The sequence below is a fragment of the Durio zibethinus genome, chromosome 9 (genome assembly GCF_047325235.1).
Source record: "Durio zibethinus cultivar Kanyao isolate XHJ-2024 chromosome 9, ASM4732523v1, whole genome shotgun sequence".
NCBI lineage: Eukaryota > Viridiplantae > Streptophyta > Magnoliopsida > Malvales > Malvaceae > Durio > Durio zibethinus.
Window position 1 is genome coordinate 3,195,604 of NC_143170.1, and position 14,323 is coordinate 3,209,926.

At 35.1% G+C, this 14,323-nt stretch overlaps 3 protein-coding genes across 3 annotated transcripts; all 3 read left to right on the top strand.

The window, feature by feature from the left end:
* The first annotated feature begins 2,650 nt into the window (after positions 1 to 2,650).
* LOC111315574 (putative copper-transporting ATPase HMA5) lies at positions 2,651 to 7,662 on the top strand. Its single transcript, XM_022917409.2, has 6 exons — positions 2,651 to 3,007; positions 4,084 to 5,481; positions 5,606 to 5,860; positions 6,166 to 6,288; positions 6,471 to 6,950; positions 7,032 to 7,662. Exons 1-6 carry the CDS (start codon positions 2,717 to 2,719, stop codon positions 7,446 to 7,448), a joined length of 2,964 nt encoding a protein of 987 aa, XP_022773144.1. The 5' UTR covers positions 2,651 to 2,716; the 3' UTR covers positions 7,449 to 7,662.
* A 584-nt stretch (positions 7,663 to 8,246) lies between these two features.
* Positions 8,247 to 11,543, top strand: LOC111306418 (glutathione S-transferase T1-like). The gene is made up of 7 exons (XM_022904292.2): positions 8,247 to 8,468; positions 8,598 to 8,671; positions 8,817 to 8,877; positions 8,958 to 9,011; positions 9,435 to 9,514; positions 9,951 to 10,156; positions 11,078 to 11,543. Exons 1-7 carry the CDS (start codon positions 8,404 to 8,406, stop codon positions 11,288 to 11,290), a joined length of 753 nt encoding a protein of 250 aa, XP_022760027.1. The 5' UTR covers positions 8,247 to 8,403; the 3' UTR covers positions 11,291 to 11,543.
* Positions 11,544 to 12,347: 804 nt separating this feature from the next.
* LOC111306427 (xyloglucan-specific galacturonosyltransferase 1-like) lies at positions 12,348 to 14,317 on the top strand. The gene has a single exon (XM_022904300.2). The coding sequence runs from the start codon at positions 12,491 to 12,493 to the stop codon at positions 14,120 to 14,122; it is 1,632 nt and encodes a 543-aa protein (XP_022760035.2). The 5' UTR covers positions 12,348 to 12,490; the 3' UTR covers positions 14,123 to 14,317.
* The last annotated feature ends 6 nt before the right edge of the window (positions 14,318 to 14,323 follow it).

A 14,323-nucleotide genomic window follows, 5' to 3' on the forward strand; every position in this document is an offset into this window, starting at 1 on the left:
TTTTTTTTTTTAAAAAAATTATCTCATCTCAATTTGATCTAAATTAAAAAAATATTTTTAAATCAAAATAAATCAAAATTTATTAAACATGAATTATTTTATTATAAAAAAATAACTAAAAAGGAGATTTAATTAGAAATTAACCATATTTTTTCCTTTCAAACTGTGGTGTAGAGCTGACATATTTTAATTTAGGATATTCATATTTAATTTTTATTAAAAAAATTAATTTTTTGACAAATTAATTTTTGATATTTGATTCACTTTCAAAGCTGTTGATATCAAGTTTTGACTTAAAAATATTCATGAAAATACAAAAAAAAAAAGAACAGCTAAAGATAAAAATAATAGATATTTTTTATATTTACATTTCAACGTATAAATAACTAAAAATTAAATCGAAAAAAATGTAAAAACGTAATAAAAAAAAAAGAGATGAATGTGATAAATTTGATTTTATAATATCTGAATCTTTATATTTATAAGTAAGTTAAAAATGATTAAAAAATAATTAAAATAAAATCAATGTAATATTATATTTAATTATTTATTGAAAGATTAAAAAAAATATATTATACTTTTTTGACCGTCAAATACTTTTAACTAAAGTACTAGCAAAATTTATCCCAAGCAAATCAGCTTAAAAGCATCTAGTAATTCTCTGTTCAATGTACAACCTTTTTCATTTGGTAACCAATATAGAACTAGAGAAAACTGCTACGGGAAGTCTGGGGAGGACCAAAACCATGTTGGTTTTGGCTGAAGGTGTTTATGGGTTAGGTTATATTAATACTTTATATTAGTAGTTTATATAATTATTTAGATATGATTCAATTTGAAATTTTGAGTTTTAAAATTTTTCAAACCCGATTCAAATTAAAAAAATAAATTTTAAATTTATTTATATAATAAAAAATTATTTTTAAAAAAATATTAAAAAAAATTTATATATATATATTTATATAATTATAATATTTTAATTATATATTTTATTTAGATTGGATCAAATCCGAATTTTAATTTTTTTGTCTAAAATTTAATATAAAATTTAAACGAATTTAAAAATTATGTTTAAATCTATTTAATAAATTTTAATTTTTTGTTTAAATTTTTTCAAAACTTTAATAAATTTTTAAATTTGAACAAATAATCCAACTTTTGAATAAGTTTAATTTTTTACTTTCATAAAATAATACAAAAAAAGTACTTAACAATATAAGAATATTAACAAAAGAAAATGTAGAAAACAGATGTAAAAAGCCAAATTCGTTGGTACTTGTTTCATCAACATTGACCAAAGACTACATCTAATCCCTGGATTTAAAAAAAAAAAAAAAAAAAAAACTAACAATTGCACCCTTCGATTTATTTCGGAACGATTGGATGTTCTTTTAATAGCAAGTAAAAAATTTGTTAAGCAGTGTTCTTTTGCCCTATTGCACACGGATCTAGCTGCTATCTGTCTGGACATTCAATAATGGGATCTTAAAATCAAATCAAGATTCTATCATAGTATTTTCTAGCTAGACTTCACTAATCCATTAATTAATTAATGTCATCTGACCTAAGGTTAAAACTTAAAAAGGAAATAGTATAACCTTGAGTCTTTGACAAGGCAACTTTATATTCAAAGGACAGAAAAAAAAAAAAAAAACTGGAAATCAAGGTTAGCAATGCTGCTAAGCAAGACCCCATTGCTTGAATTACTTAAAAAGTATATTGTTTTGCAAGTTTTTTGTGTGTGAACTCATTCGAAACTTAATCAATTAGTTTATATATTCATTTTAAAATGTAATATTCAATAAATTTAAAATTTAAATTTTGCGATGGTTCAAGCAATTACATATATAAGTATTTCCTAGCATAAGAAAAGATGTAACTAGGTGTCTGAAATTAGTGTCAATATGTATCTTTCACGTGAAGTCTTTATTTGCTTCTCTTCTCTGTTAACATATCGTAGAAAATTCTAAGCATGATTCTGGCATAATTCAAGGACTTCTTTTTTCTAGTTCAGGTTATCAAGTCTTTAGGGTAATGCTGTTAGCCTTTGCATGATACCTGCATATTATTTTGATATTTTCTTGTTAATGGTTATTCCCTCTTTAACAAGACAATATTTTCATTTTGCTCTTTTCTCCTCTGGAAGAAAGGGAAAAAGAAAACCAAAAGGATTTCCCCAATATTTATGACTAAACCCTTTCAACTAGCCTTTAATGAAGTTCAAAACACCATAAGAGAAATCAATTTTAATTTGAATTTTTTATACTTAAATAACCAAAACTTGAGAAAAAAAATATTAACAACAAATCAAACAAGGAAAATTGTAGAGACATAATCGTCTCTCTTTCATAGTTTTACTGCTACTTTTTTCTAAATTAATGTGGTAGAACATATTCCCGAGATACATGGCCAGCTGACGTTGTCGTGGGGGGACACCATTTAAACCAACCCATTTAAATTCCGTTAAAAACATTTTGCTTGGCCCCCTCCATTTCACCTCCACTCTTATAAACACCACCATTCGCCATTGCCTTTTTTTCCTGAAATATAAATACCATAGCTAAAGCTGTAGCCCGAAGTTTTTTTTTTTTGGTTGTATAGGAGTATATATTTTACATTATAATTCGCAAGGCAAAACCAGGGCAAAAACCTTAAATTGATAAAACTACAAAATCCTGTTTCTTTTGCAGTAAAATTGAGAAGCAAGAACTCGTACATGGCGACGAAGTTGTTGGCATTGGCATGCATACGAAACGATGGTTGTGGGGATTTGTCGCCAAGGCCTCATTATCCTTCGATGCTGAAGTACCCGAAAGGGGTTTCGGCACAAGAAACGAGTTTGCAAGGATCAGAGGCCAGCGCAATGTTTTCAGTTACAGGAATGACATGTTCGGCCTGCGCTGGATCCGTAGAGAAGGCTGTCAAGAGGCTTCCAGGAATCCGGGAAGCTGTGGTTGACGTTTTGAACAACAGGGCACAAGTTATGTTCTACCCAAGTTTTGTCAATGTAAGTTTGAGTTGTCTTTATCTTTTTGTTTTGTTTTGTCTTTTTCTTTTTGTATGTTGTTCAATGAAAATTTGTTTAGGATTCTTTCTTTCTTTTTGGAATGAATGGATACAAAAAATTTGATGCTTAATTTGGCCATTTTCTTCTTAGAAATTTGAAAACTTTAAGGAATTTCATTGCTGCAATAAGTCAAAATTAGCTCTGAAATATGTTATCCGAGAAGTAGATGAATTAGAATCAATTTTAATAGGTTTCAAAAGTTCAAAATTATAACTTTGTAATAGGCCCATGCTTTATTTGGACGCAGAAATGACTAACTTTCGAGGAAAAATGAAACGAAGAATGGATTCTTTTGCAGCTACATCAATTATCCTTCACTGACAAACAAAAATCAAGATTTGGTTTTCTCTTCCTTTTCCTCTTAGTTATCCAACTTCGTCTTTATCGGCTTTCTTTTCATTTTTTTTTTTTTTGTTGCTTTACTTGTGGAGGATGGAGAAATACGTCAAGTTCACATGATAATGAACTTGATTTTGACTTCCAATAATGGTTCACCTATAACAAAGAAGGTAGTTGCACTGTGTTTGTCAATGGAGCTAACATGGTTAGCCTGGACCATGTTATCCGAGCTTATGGGTTAAATAAACAAACCCAAGTGTGGCATCAGCTCTGGGCCTGAAATTTTAGGTCAGGCTCAGTTCTGTGTCTTATCCTGCCATGAAAAATTAAAGAGCCAATCTATCTTGAAAATATAAAACGTGAACACCACCCTCAATCTGGATATTTAAAGTGTTTATATTATGATTCAATAACTATCTTTATGTACAAACCATTTCTTTTCTTATCATATTCTAAAAGCATTACGTTAATGATTTTACTTGATGGCAGTGTGTGAATGAGCTAGAGCCAAAAATGTATTTCATTTATGCTGCAATTTCATGAAGCTGCAAAATTTGGCTCATAACTCATTATGCACATCCTGGACCTGATTCCGTTTTGTTTTCTTATATTTCATATCTGTTGTTTGTTGCCATCTTTATGTTCGGCAAGCTTTTGAAATTTTAAACATTTTATAGGAGGAGACCATTCGTGAGGCCATTGAAGATGTTGGATTTCAAGCTGCATTGATTGAAGATGAGACAAATGAGAAATCCATTCAAGTATGCCGAATACACATTAACGGCTTGACCTGCACTTCTTGCTCCTCCACTGTTGAAAAAGCTTTGCAGGCAATTCGTGGTGTTCAAAAGGCCCAAGTGGCTTTAGCAACTGAAGAAGCAGAAGTTCATTATGATCCAAAAATTGTGAACCACAATCAGCTAATGGGAGCAATAGAAGATGCTGGATTTGAAGCCATACTAGTTAGTACGGAAGAAGACATGAGCAAGATTGATCTTCAAGTTGATGGCGTCAAGAATAGTGATTCAATGAGAATGCTTGAAAATTCCCTTCAAGCACTTCCAGGGGTTCAAGCTGTAGATATATCATTTGAACTCAAAAAAATTTCAGTCTCATACAAACCAGATATTACAGGACCAAGAAACTTTATCAGAGTGATTGAGTCAACTGGGAGTAGCAGGAGTTTCAAGGCAACTATATTTCCTGAAGGAGGAGGTGGAAGGGAGAATCATAGAAAGGAAGAAATTAAGCAGTACTTTAGATCCTTCTTATGGAGCTTGATTTTCACTATTCCTGTGTTTTTAACCTCCATGATTTTCATGTATATCCCGGTAATTAAGCATGGATTGGATACCAAAGTAGTCAATATGCTAACTTTTGGTGAGACTATGAAGTGGGTGCTATCAACTCCAGTGCAATTCATTATAGGGCGTCGATTCTATACTGGTTCCTACAAAGCATTGCGCCATAGATCTGCCAATATGGATGTTTTAATCACCTTAGGGACGAATGCAGCCTATTTTTATTCAGTCTACACAGTGTTAAGAGCTGCTACCTCTCCATATTTTGAAGGTACAGATTTTTTTGAGACAAGTGCAATGCTTATTTCATTTATTCTACTTGGGAAGTATCTGGAGGTTCTAGCCAAGGGAAAGACATCTGAGGCCATTGCCAAGCTTATGAATCTTGCACCTGAGAGAGCAATATTGTTGACTCTGGATAAGGAAGGAAATGTGAAAAGTGAAGAAGAAATCGATAGTCGATTGATACAAAAGAATGATATTATCAAAATTATTCCAGGCGCTAAAGTGGCTTCGGATGGGTTTGTTTTGTGGGGGCAAAGCCACATAAATGAAAGCATGATAACAGGAGAGGCACGGCCAGTGGCAAAGAGGAAGGGTGATACAGTTATTGGAGGCACAGTTAATGAGAATGGAGTATTACATATTAAGGCAACAAAGGTTGGTTCAGAAAGTGCACTCGCACAGATTGTTCGGCTCGTTGAGTCCGCTCAGATGGCCAAAGCTCCTGTACAGAAGTTTGCTGACCGCATTTCCAAATATTTTGTACCTCTGGTAAGAGAATAAAGTAATGCTTCATGTAACTCTTAGGCTTGTTTCTGTAAAGTTGTTTTAGTTGGATTATCATTTGTTTCACATGTTCAAGGCTTTGCTAGCAACTCACTGTGGTCTTTCTTAGGTGATCATTCTTTCATTTTCAACGTGGCTTGCCTGGTTTTTAGCTGGAAAGTTCCATGGCTACCCAGAATCATGGATACCGTCTTCGATGGACAGGTTTGAGCTTGCACTTCAGTTTGGAATCTCAGTCATGGTCATAGCATGTCCGTGTGCTCTGGGCCTTGCAACCCCAACTGCTGTTATGGTTGGTACTGGAGTTGGTGCATCTCAAGGCGTACTAATCAAAGGGGGTCAAGCATTGGAAAGTGCACATAAGGTTAGCATATGCTTTTCTTCTTGCACTTTGCTAGTTTTGGTTATACATTCAGAATGTTTCTTTTCTTTTTTTAGAGCCAAATGTTTCATTTACTAAAGAGTGTAGAGGAAAAAAGGTAGATCCGAACTTCTTAATATTTGGAGAATATTTTGTTAAGTTTTGTCGAAAGGCAACATGTAGTAGCTTTAAGTACCAAATAATCTAGTTAAGCTAACCTGAGGTAGTGAATATTTTCTTCTTACTTGGTTACTTGTGAGCCTCTTGGTATTCTTATTTTGCTTCATATAGTTCCATCAATCTTGTAGGTAAATTGCATTGTATTTGACAAGACGGGAACTCTCACAGTTGGAAAGCCAGTGGTTGTTAACACAAGACTCTTGAAAAATATGGTGCTTCATGAATTCTACGAGCTTGTTGCAGCAACTGAGGTAGCGATTTTTCTCCACTGAAATCTGACAGGTTGAGAGTTGTCCTTTTTATAGAATAAAATCATGAATGCTATCAGTCCTCAAAAGTCAAAACTACTTGAGTGGACCTTACAAACTTCAATTGGATTGACTCAAACATGCTTTTGTTATAAATGCTGATAATATGGTAATGAATTGGTCAGGTAAACAGTGAGCATCCACTAGCCAAGGCCATCGTTGAGTATGCCAAGAAGCTCAGAGAAGATGAAGAGAACCCTGCTTGGCCAGAGGCACGAGACTTTGTCTCTGTAACAGGTCATGGAGTGAAAGCTGTTGTCAGGAACAGAGAAGTAATTGTGGGAAACAAGAGCTTGATGTTGGACCACAGCATTGCGGTTCTCGCTGAAGCTCAAGATATGCTAACAGAAACTGAAGGGATGGCACAAACTGGCATTTTAGTATCAATAGATGGGGAAGTGACCGGAGTTCTAGCCATATCTGATCCGGTGAAACCAGGTGCTCAGGAAGTTATCTCCATTCTCGAGTCTATGAATGTCAGAAGCATCATGGTGACAGGTGACAATTGGAGAACTGCAAGTTCCATTGCCAGGCAAATTGGAATTGAAACTGTTGTTGCAGAAGCCAAACCTGAACAGAAAGCAGAGAAAATAAAAGACTTACAGGTAAATATACGATCGTTGGTGGTTCATAAAAAAGTTGCCGGCACACTTTTTTTTTTTTTTTTTCATTTTTCTTAATCACAGGCAGCAGGTTATGCTGTGGCAATGGTAGGAGATGGCATTAATGACTCGCCAGCACTTGTAGCAGCAGATGTTGGAATGGCAATTGGTGCTGGCACAGATATTGCTATAGAGGCAGCTGACATTGTTCTCATGAAGAGCAACTTAGAGGACGTGATCACTGCTATACACCTTTCCAGGAAAACCTTTTCTCGAATTCGCCTGAACTACATCTGGGCTTTGGGGTATAATATTCTTGGTATTCCAATAGCTGCTGGGGCTCTTTTTCCATCTACTGGATTTCGTTTGCCTCCGTGGATTGCTGGAGCTGCAATGGCTGCCTCTTCAGTTACTGTTGTTTGCTGCTCCCTCTTGTTAAAGAATTACAAGAGACCCAAGAAGCTGCAAAACCTTGGGATACGTGGAATAAAGATTGAGTGATAGATGGTAAATGTTCTAGATCTAATCTTGTATATAAATGTTTAGATCTAATCTTGTTGACAGAGCGCAAACTCTTAATTTTAGAGTTCAAATCCCGATAATCCTACGTACCAAAAAAAAAAAGACCTCAACGAGAGCTTCGAAACCAGATGGCTACAGATTCTTGGACTTTGCTAACTTTTTTCATATTATCCATTTAAAAGCTTCATTATCGTAACTAGTCTTCACCTTGTTCTAATTGTGAGTCGGCTCAGAGCAGATACAAATTATTTATGGTTCATATCTCGGTAGAACTCTTGCTGATTATCCCATGAAACACACCACGACAACCGAGGACTTGGAAAAATATTTCGAGATTTTGATAGTCTTGTCAGAAACCTTCCTTGTCTAGCCTACAACATGCTATCTGTCCTGGCAGGCAGCCGGAGGAAGAAGCTAATTGGCACCGGTGGCAACCTGTAGCGGAATCTTGGGTGTCTCATCACATAGAACCCTGCCAGGGCTGCCGCTATCACTTGAAATGGTGTCTCACACCAAGTCAAGCATTTTAATTAGAACCTTTTTACATATTTACTCATTATATATAAATATTGATTTGGTTGAGATATCATACAATTTTTTTTCAATTTAATATTTAAAAAATTAAATTTTTATGTCGTCTTTTTAGTCTGTCAAACACTTTTATATAATTAAATTATTGAAATGACATATACACTAATAAAGTCATGATTATCCGGTTTGCCACATAAAAGGAAAAAAGAACTCAATAAATATTTTTAAAAAAATTAAAAACAAAAAAAAATAAAAACTATAGATCAGACCAAAATCAGAGGCTCCTCCAATTCTCCTTATCCTTATAGTCAACAAGCTTAAACAAAGGCAGAAGATAACGGATGCACCATCTATCAACACCCAAGTCACAAAGAGAGAGGGAAAAGCAAAGATCAACGGGAAAATGAAGCTCAAAGTTTATGCAGATCGAATGTCCCAACCAACTCGCGCTGTCATCATCTTCTGCAAGTAATTTGAACTTTTATTTTCACTTATTTCACAATTTCTTACCTACTTCTCGCTACCGCACACCAACTATGATCTGGGTGTTCCTCTGTTTTAAAATTTTCCTTCGTTTCCCTTTTCTGTAATTTTAAGGGTGAATAATATAGACTTTGAGGAGATCAAAGTAGATATCTTTAAGCGTCAGAATTTAACTCCTGAATTCGAAGGTACTCTTTCGTTCTTAATCATAATTCAAACTATACACCAATTGGTCATTAATCATTGAATTGGTGCTATGAGAATTATAGATTGCGCGTTTTATTGGAAAGTAATCACAACGTGTTCATATTTATTCCAATGGTGTTGTTGCAGAAATAAATCCCATGAAACTGTTGCCGGCCATTGTTGATGGAAGATTTAAGTTGTTTGAGAGGTAATTAAAGAGGGTTTCGCTTACCCCTTTTTTCCCTTATTTCAAAGGTTTAATATATATTAACAATTTATTTATTGCAGCCACGCCATTCTTATCTATCTTGCTTGTGCATTTCCTGGAGTTGCAGATCATTGGTAGGTGCAGTTTCTTTCTCTTTCAGCTTACGTTCTAAGTTACATGATGTCTTGGACAATATAGGGGAGTATGGACACGGATAGTGTGTGTTGGTGTTGAATTTCTTCCATGTTTATTTGTCGGAGTTCCTTGCCCAGCTTCTACGTTCTATATTTATTTGCAGTGCTATAGTACTATTTTCACATGATAGTTGAATAACTTAATTGGTTTGTCCATGGCTCAGTGTTCTATGATGTTAATGTTAGAAGGATTTTATGACACAACCAACTTATGTGCTGATTTCTACGTACTATAGGTTACTGTTTTACTGAAACTTGTGCAGTTCTTCTAGTGACAGGATTATCAATATATTTTGACACATTTCACTTTTAGTTTGAATATGCAGTCCAATTATTAACAGATTTTGATGTTAATGCTTTAAGGTATCCAGCTGATCTTTTCAAGAGAAGTAAGATACACTCAGTGTTGGATTGGCATCACTCCAACTTACGCCATGGGGCAGGTGTATAAATAACCCCAAAGAGAATTGAACTGTTTAAGTTTTATTTTTTGTTCATAGTGATTGGTAATTGATGATGTAGGATAATGTTGTTCTTATCTGCATTCTTGTTTTATGACATGTTACCCTTTGTGGATCAATGCTATTACAAATAACAGCATGTTTCTGGGTAGGAATTTCAAGCATTAGATTTGTGTTGTTCTTTCCCTTAATCACAACATTAGACTATCAGAGATGCTAAAATTTCTTCCATTCTGTACTTTTGGTTTTTGGCATCATCACTTTATGTGTCAGTGTGTGTAAACACTAATTCACTTTTGGTTATCTATATGGCTTTGGTACCGCCTGCCTACATATGCTTGTGTATGTGGTTATGCATAACAATGTCTCTCTTCCTTGGGTGAGATATGGCTTTTGAACTTGATGCTTCTCTTTTCAGCCACGTATGTTTTGAATACTACACTCGCACCTGCGCTTGGTCGTCAATTGAATCCACAAGCAGCTGCTGAAGCTGAGAAACTTTTGTGCTCATCTCTGTCGAAGATAGAGTCCATTTGGCTCAAGGGTAATGGGCGTTTTTTGCTGGGTGGGAACCAACCATCCATAGCAGATCTTAGCCTTGTCTGTGAAATAATGCAACTTGAGGTATATTTGTTATGACTTGATGTTTTTGTCCACATTTCAATTATTGTTGTCATTACTTCTCTGGTGGAACGAAATATTCTCTGATACATATTCAGCTGTGGCCCCCATAGATAACCCCTTTCCTCGAAGACAGGCATACACAACAAGAAGAGCAGTGACCAAGCCTTTTCCCAGTACATGGGATTGTTAATGGATCTCCGCATTGTGCACTTTTTAGGACCATATCCTTCCTGAGCTCCATAAAAAAATGAGGTCCATTTTGATGTGCCTTTTTAGGACCATATCCTTTACAAGCTCTATAAAAATGAGGTCCTTTTTGATAGTTATCATCCATTTCTTTATTATTATTATTATTATTTTATCTTCATCTCCCCTTATTGACATACAAAACCACTTATACATGGAAAGAAAAATGTCAAGGTGGCATAGTTTCTCCAGTTCTCCTGAGTCATACTTCTCTTTTGGGAGCATCAATGTTAGTTTTTTTTACATGGAGAAAAATATACACAAATCTACACGTTTTTACAGTGATATTCATGGTTGTTCTACTTAATTGCTACTATAAAAATGGCAAAAAGCTCAAGTGTAATTTATGGACTTTCACTTATACATTTTCATGCCCTACATTTAAGCAGAATAGATTGTCTCGAACCTAGGTCAGAGATTTATCTTTTTACTCAAAACATACCTGTAATTTACTTGCAGTGTTTCCTGTGATATACACAATTCCAGTAAATGTTATTTGCTGACTATTCTAAGTGGCAAAAGTTTTTATTTCTATATTTTATCAATTCAAATTTTGCTTATGGTTGCTAATTTCAGAATCTTTATTCCCTCTTGGCTTGCAGATCTATTTGTGTGCCGAGAAAATGAAATTATTTGGAAAGATATTGAAATTTGATAAAAATTTCTTGGATGTAGGTTTTGGATGAGAACGATCGCACTAGGTTATTGGGCCCACACAAGAAAGTTCAGCAGTGGATTGAGAATACAAGAAAAGCTACACAACCTCACTTTGATGAAGTGCATGACATCCTCATGAAAGTCAAAGAGAAACTTCAAATTCAGCGGTTAAAGGAAGCAAATTATGGTGGTGGATCTGACAAGAAAAAGCTATTGCATCCAAGAATGTGACTAGTGAAAACTGCATTACTAGTATTTATCACCAGATGTTTTGTTGTTTAATCTTTTCTTGTCAATAACATAATGGATGATAAGCAATTATTAGCTTCTATAAATAATACACTTGTTTACTATGGTTTATACTGGCAGTCATGTAAAAAGGTTTTTGTCAACTGTACTGCAGTAGCAGATTCTCCTCTGTTATTGTATCATTGTGTAAACATTTAAACGTTCTTTCACCAAAGCTGTCTTGTTTGAGAGCAAATCTCTTGCCTATATTCTTGCATAGGAGATAACACAGCTGAATAAATTCGAAAATGAAGGTAAAAACAGGGATTTTCCTTGGTATTCTGAAGCTGTCAGAATTCAGAAATCTACCTACATGTAAGCTGTTGGCAAACAGGGCAAATTTATCGACACAAGATTTTGTGTATTCTTAGATTCTTTTAATACTACAATACTTCTGCTTGAATTTTTGCTGCTGAAATTTCTTTCATTCCTCTTCTTCCTCTCGTCCTTTATCACAGTGTAATCTAGACATCTTTCTTTATAGAAACATAGAAATCAGGAATGCATGCACATAAATGAAAGGAGACATTTTTTCGAAGGCGTAAACCCTGCGTGTCGACGCTCCTTACATAACATTTTATATTTGCAAACTTGCTAGTAAGAAGCTCCTTCCTGCTTTATCAATATCATTATGAAAATTGTCAATGTGGTTTTGCATTATATTTAGTTCCCTATTTCCCTATCACTAGCAGTTCTCTCTGAAGCCCATATGAAGCAGCCAAATTGCCAGCAGAACAACTTCATTTTCAACCATTAAAGAAGCATAAGATCCCAATGGTCGCTTATCAACAAGAAATATTTAAACCAAAACTAGAAATATCCGAGTTCCAGCTATTTGACCTATTGGAAGTATATAATTGGTTGACCCCAAATGCTCAGTTGCATCAGCATTCAGGACTGTCATGTTTATGTCATTGACGTTTCATGGAGCGAATGTCTTATAACTAGTTTATACAAATTGGTCAGTAATGAATGTAGTACCTGATAATCATTGTGCAGAACAAACATGCACAACAATATGGAGCCAACCATAAGACGTGCAACCATGTCCAGAGGCAGCTTTCTTAAGGAAAAGATGCAGCTTCCTCTCACTACAAAAACCAGAATAAAAAATGCAATGAACAGATAGTAATTCCAACAGATATGGCCATCTCATTGCCCAAAAAGAAGTCTAAAGCATCCAAAAAAGTAGAAACAAAGAAACATCATTTTTCTGATACAATTTTGTTCAAAATTCTCTACCGTATCCCTGCTGCGATCTTCCTGTTAATTCTTATCTTTTTATGGTCTTCTTCCACCACTATTATCTCTGGGAAAATTGTTCACGTATGCGTTTCGTCGCGGAAGCTCAGTAATCTTTACTGTCTCTCTGCAGGTACCCAACCCAATTCTGAAATCCCAATTCCAGCTCTTAACAACAGTTCAATTAATCCTAATATTAGTGCCAGTATCAAAGATGTGGTCAACATTGTCCGGGAAGACCCAGATCCAATCGTCAGCAACAGGGTCCAGAAAAATGACAGTGTTGGAGAAGTTGCCTTTGCTGTGAAGGTTGTTGAAGCGCAGCTGCACGTTCAAAGATCATGGATGTCACATAAGAATGATGTGTCATCATGTGATGGGAGGGGGATTTTTGTGTATGATCTGCCATCGAAGTTCAACAAGGACTTGGTAGGTCAATGTGGAGATATGATTCTTTGGACAAATTTTTGTAAGTACTTCAATAACGAGGCAATGGGTGAGCCTATTGCAAAGCTTGGAAAAGGATGGTATCACACTCATCAGTATGCCTTGGAACTGATATTTCACACAAGGGTTTTGAAGCATCCTTGCAGGGTTTATAATGAAAATAAGGCAAAGCTGTTCTATGTTCCATTCTATGGTGGCTTAGATATCCTGAGGTGGCATTTCAAAAATGTCTCTAGTGATGTTAAAGATACCTTGGCACTGGAACTTGTGAAGTGGCTTGAGAACAAAAAGTCATGGCTTCAAAACTCTGGTAAGGATCACGTATTTGTGTTGGGTAAGATTTCATGGGATTTTAGGAGAAGAAGTGATGCTTCATGGGGGACAAGATTGCTAGAGCTTGATCAAATGCAGAACCCAATGAAGCTGTTGATTGAACGCCAACCCTGGCACATCAATGACATTGGAATTCCACATCCTACTTACTTTCATCCCCATTCAGATGATGATATCATCACTTGGCAGCTGAAGATCATCCGATCAAATCGAAAGAACCTAGTCAGTTTTGCTGGGGCGGCAAGGCCTGATGCACCAGAAAACATAAGGTCAATACTGATCAACCAGTGCAATTCAGATGAGAAAAAATGCAAGTTTCTGAATTGTAGTTCAGGTGGATGTAACCAGCCTGAATCAGTTATTGACCTCTTTATGGAGTCTGAATTCTGCATACAACCTCCCGGAGATAGCCCGACAAGAAAATCCGTATTTGATTCACTTGTCTCGGGTTGCATTCCGGTACTCTTTGATCCATTCACAGCTTACTACCAATATCCATGGCATTTACCGGAAGATCATAGTAAATATTCAGTGTTGATAGACCAAGAAGAGGTGAGGCAGATGAAGGTAAATGTGATTGGAAGACTCATGAACATTCCTGTAAGGAAGAGAGAGGATACGAGGAGGTACATTGTTTATGAACTATTGCCTGGTTTGGTCTATGGAGACTCAAATTCCCAGCTTGAAAAGTTTCAGGACGCATTTTCCATAACATTGGATAACTTGCTTGAGCGGGTGAACAGAATACAATGAATTCTAAAACGTTTCTTGTTCGTTTATTTGTTTCTTCTTTTGTTTATTGATCGTACATGAGAGTTAAGACAATATGTATGTGTCTTTGTTTTTCTTTTCAATATGAACTAATTTCAAGTTCTAACTTCCAACTAATGTTCAAATAATTTTGTATGAAAATACAATTTGAATGCAGTTCATGACGATTATTCTGCACATATT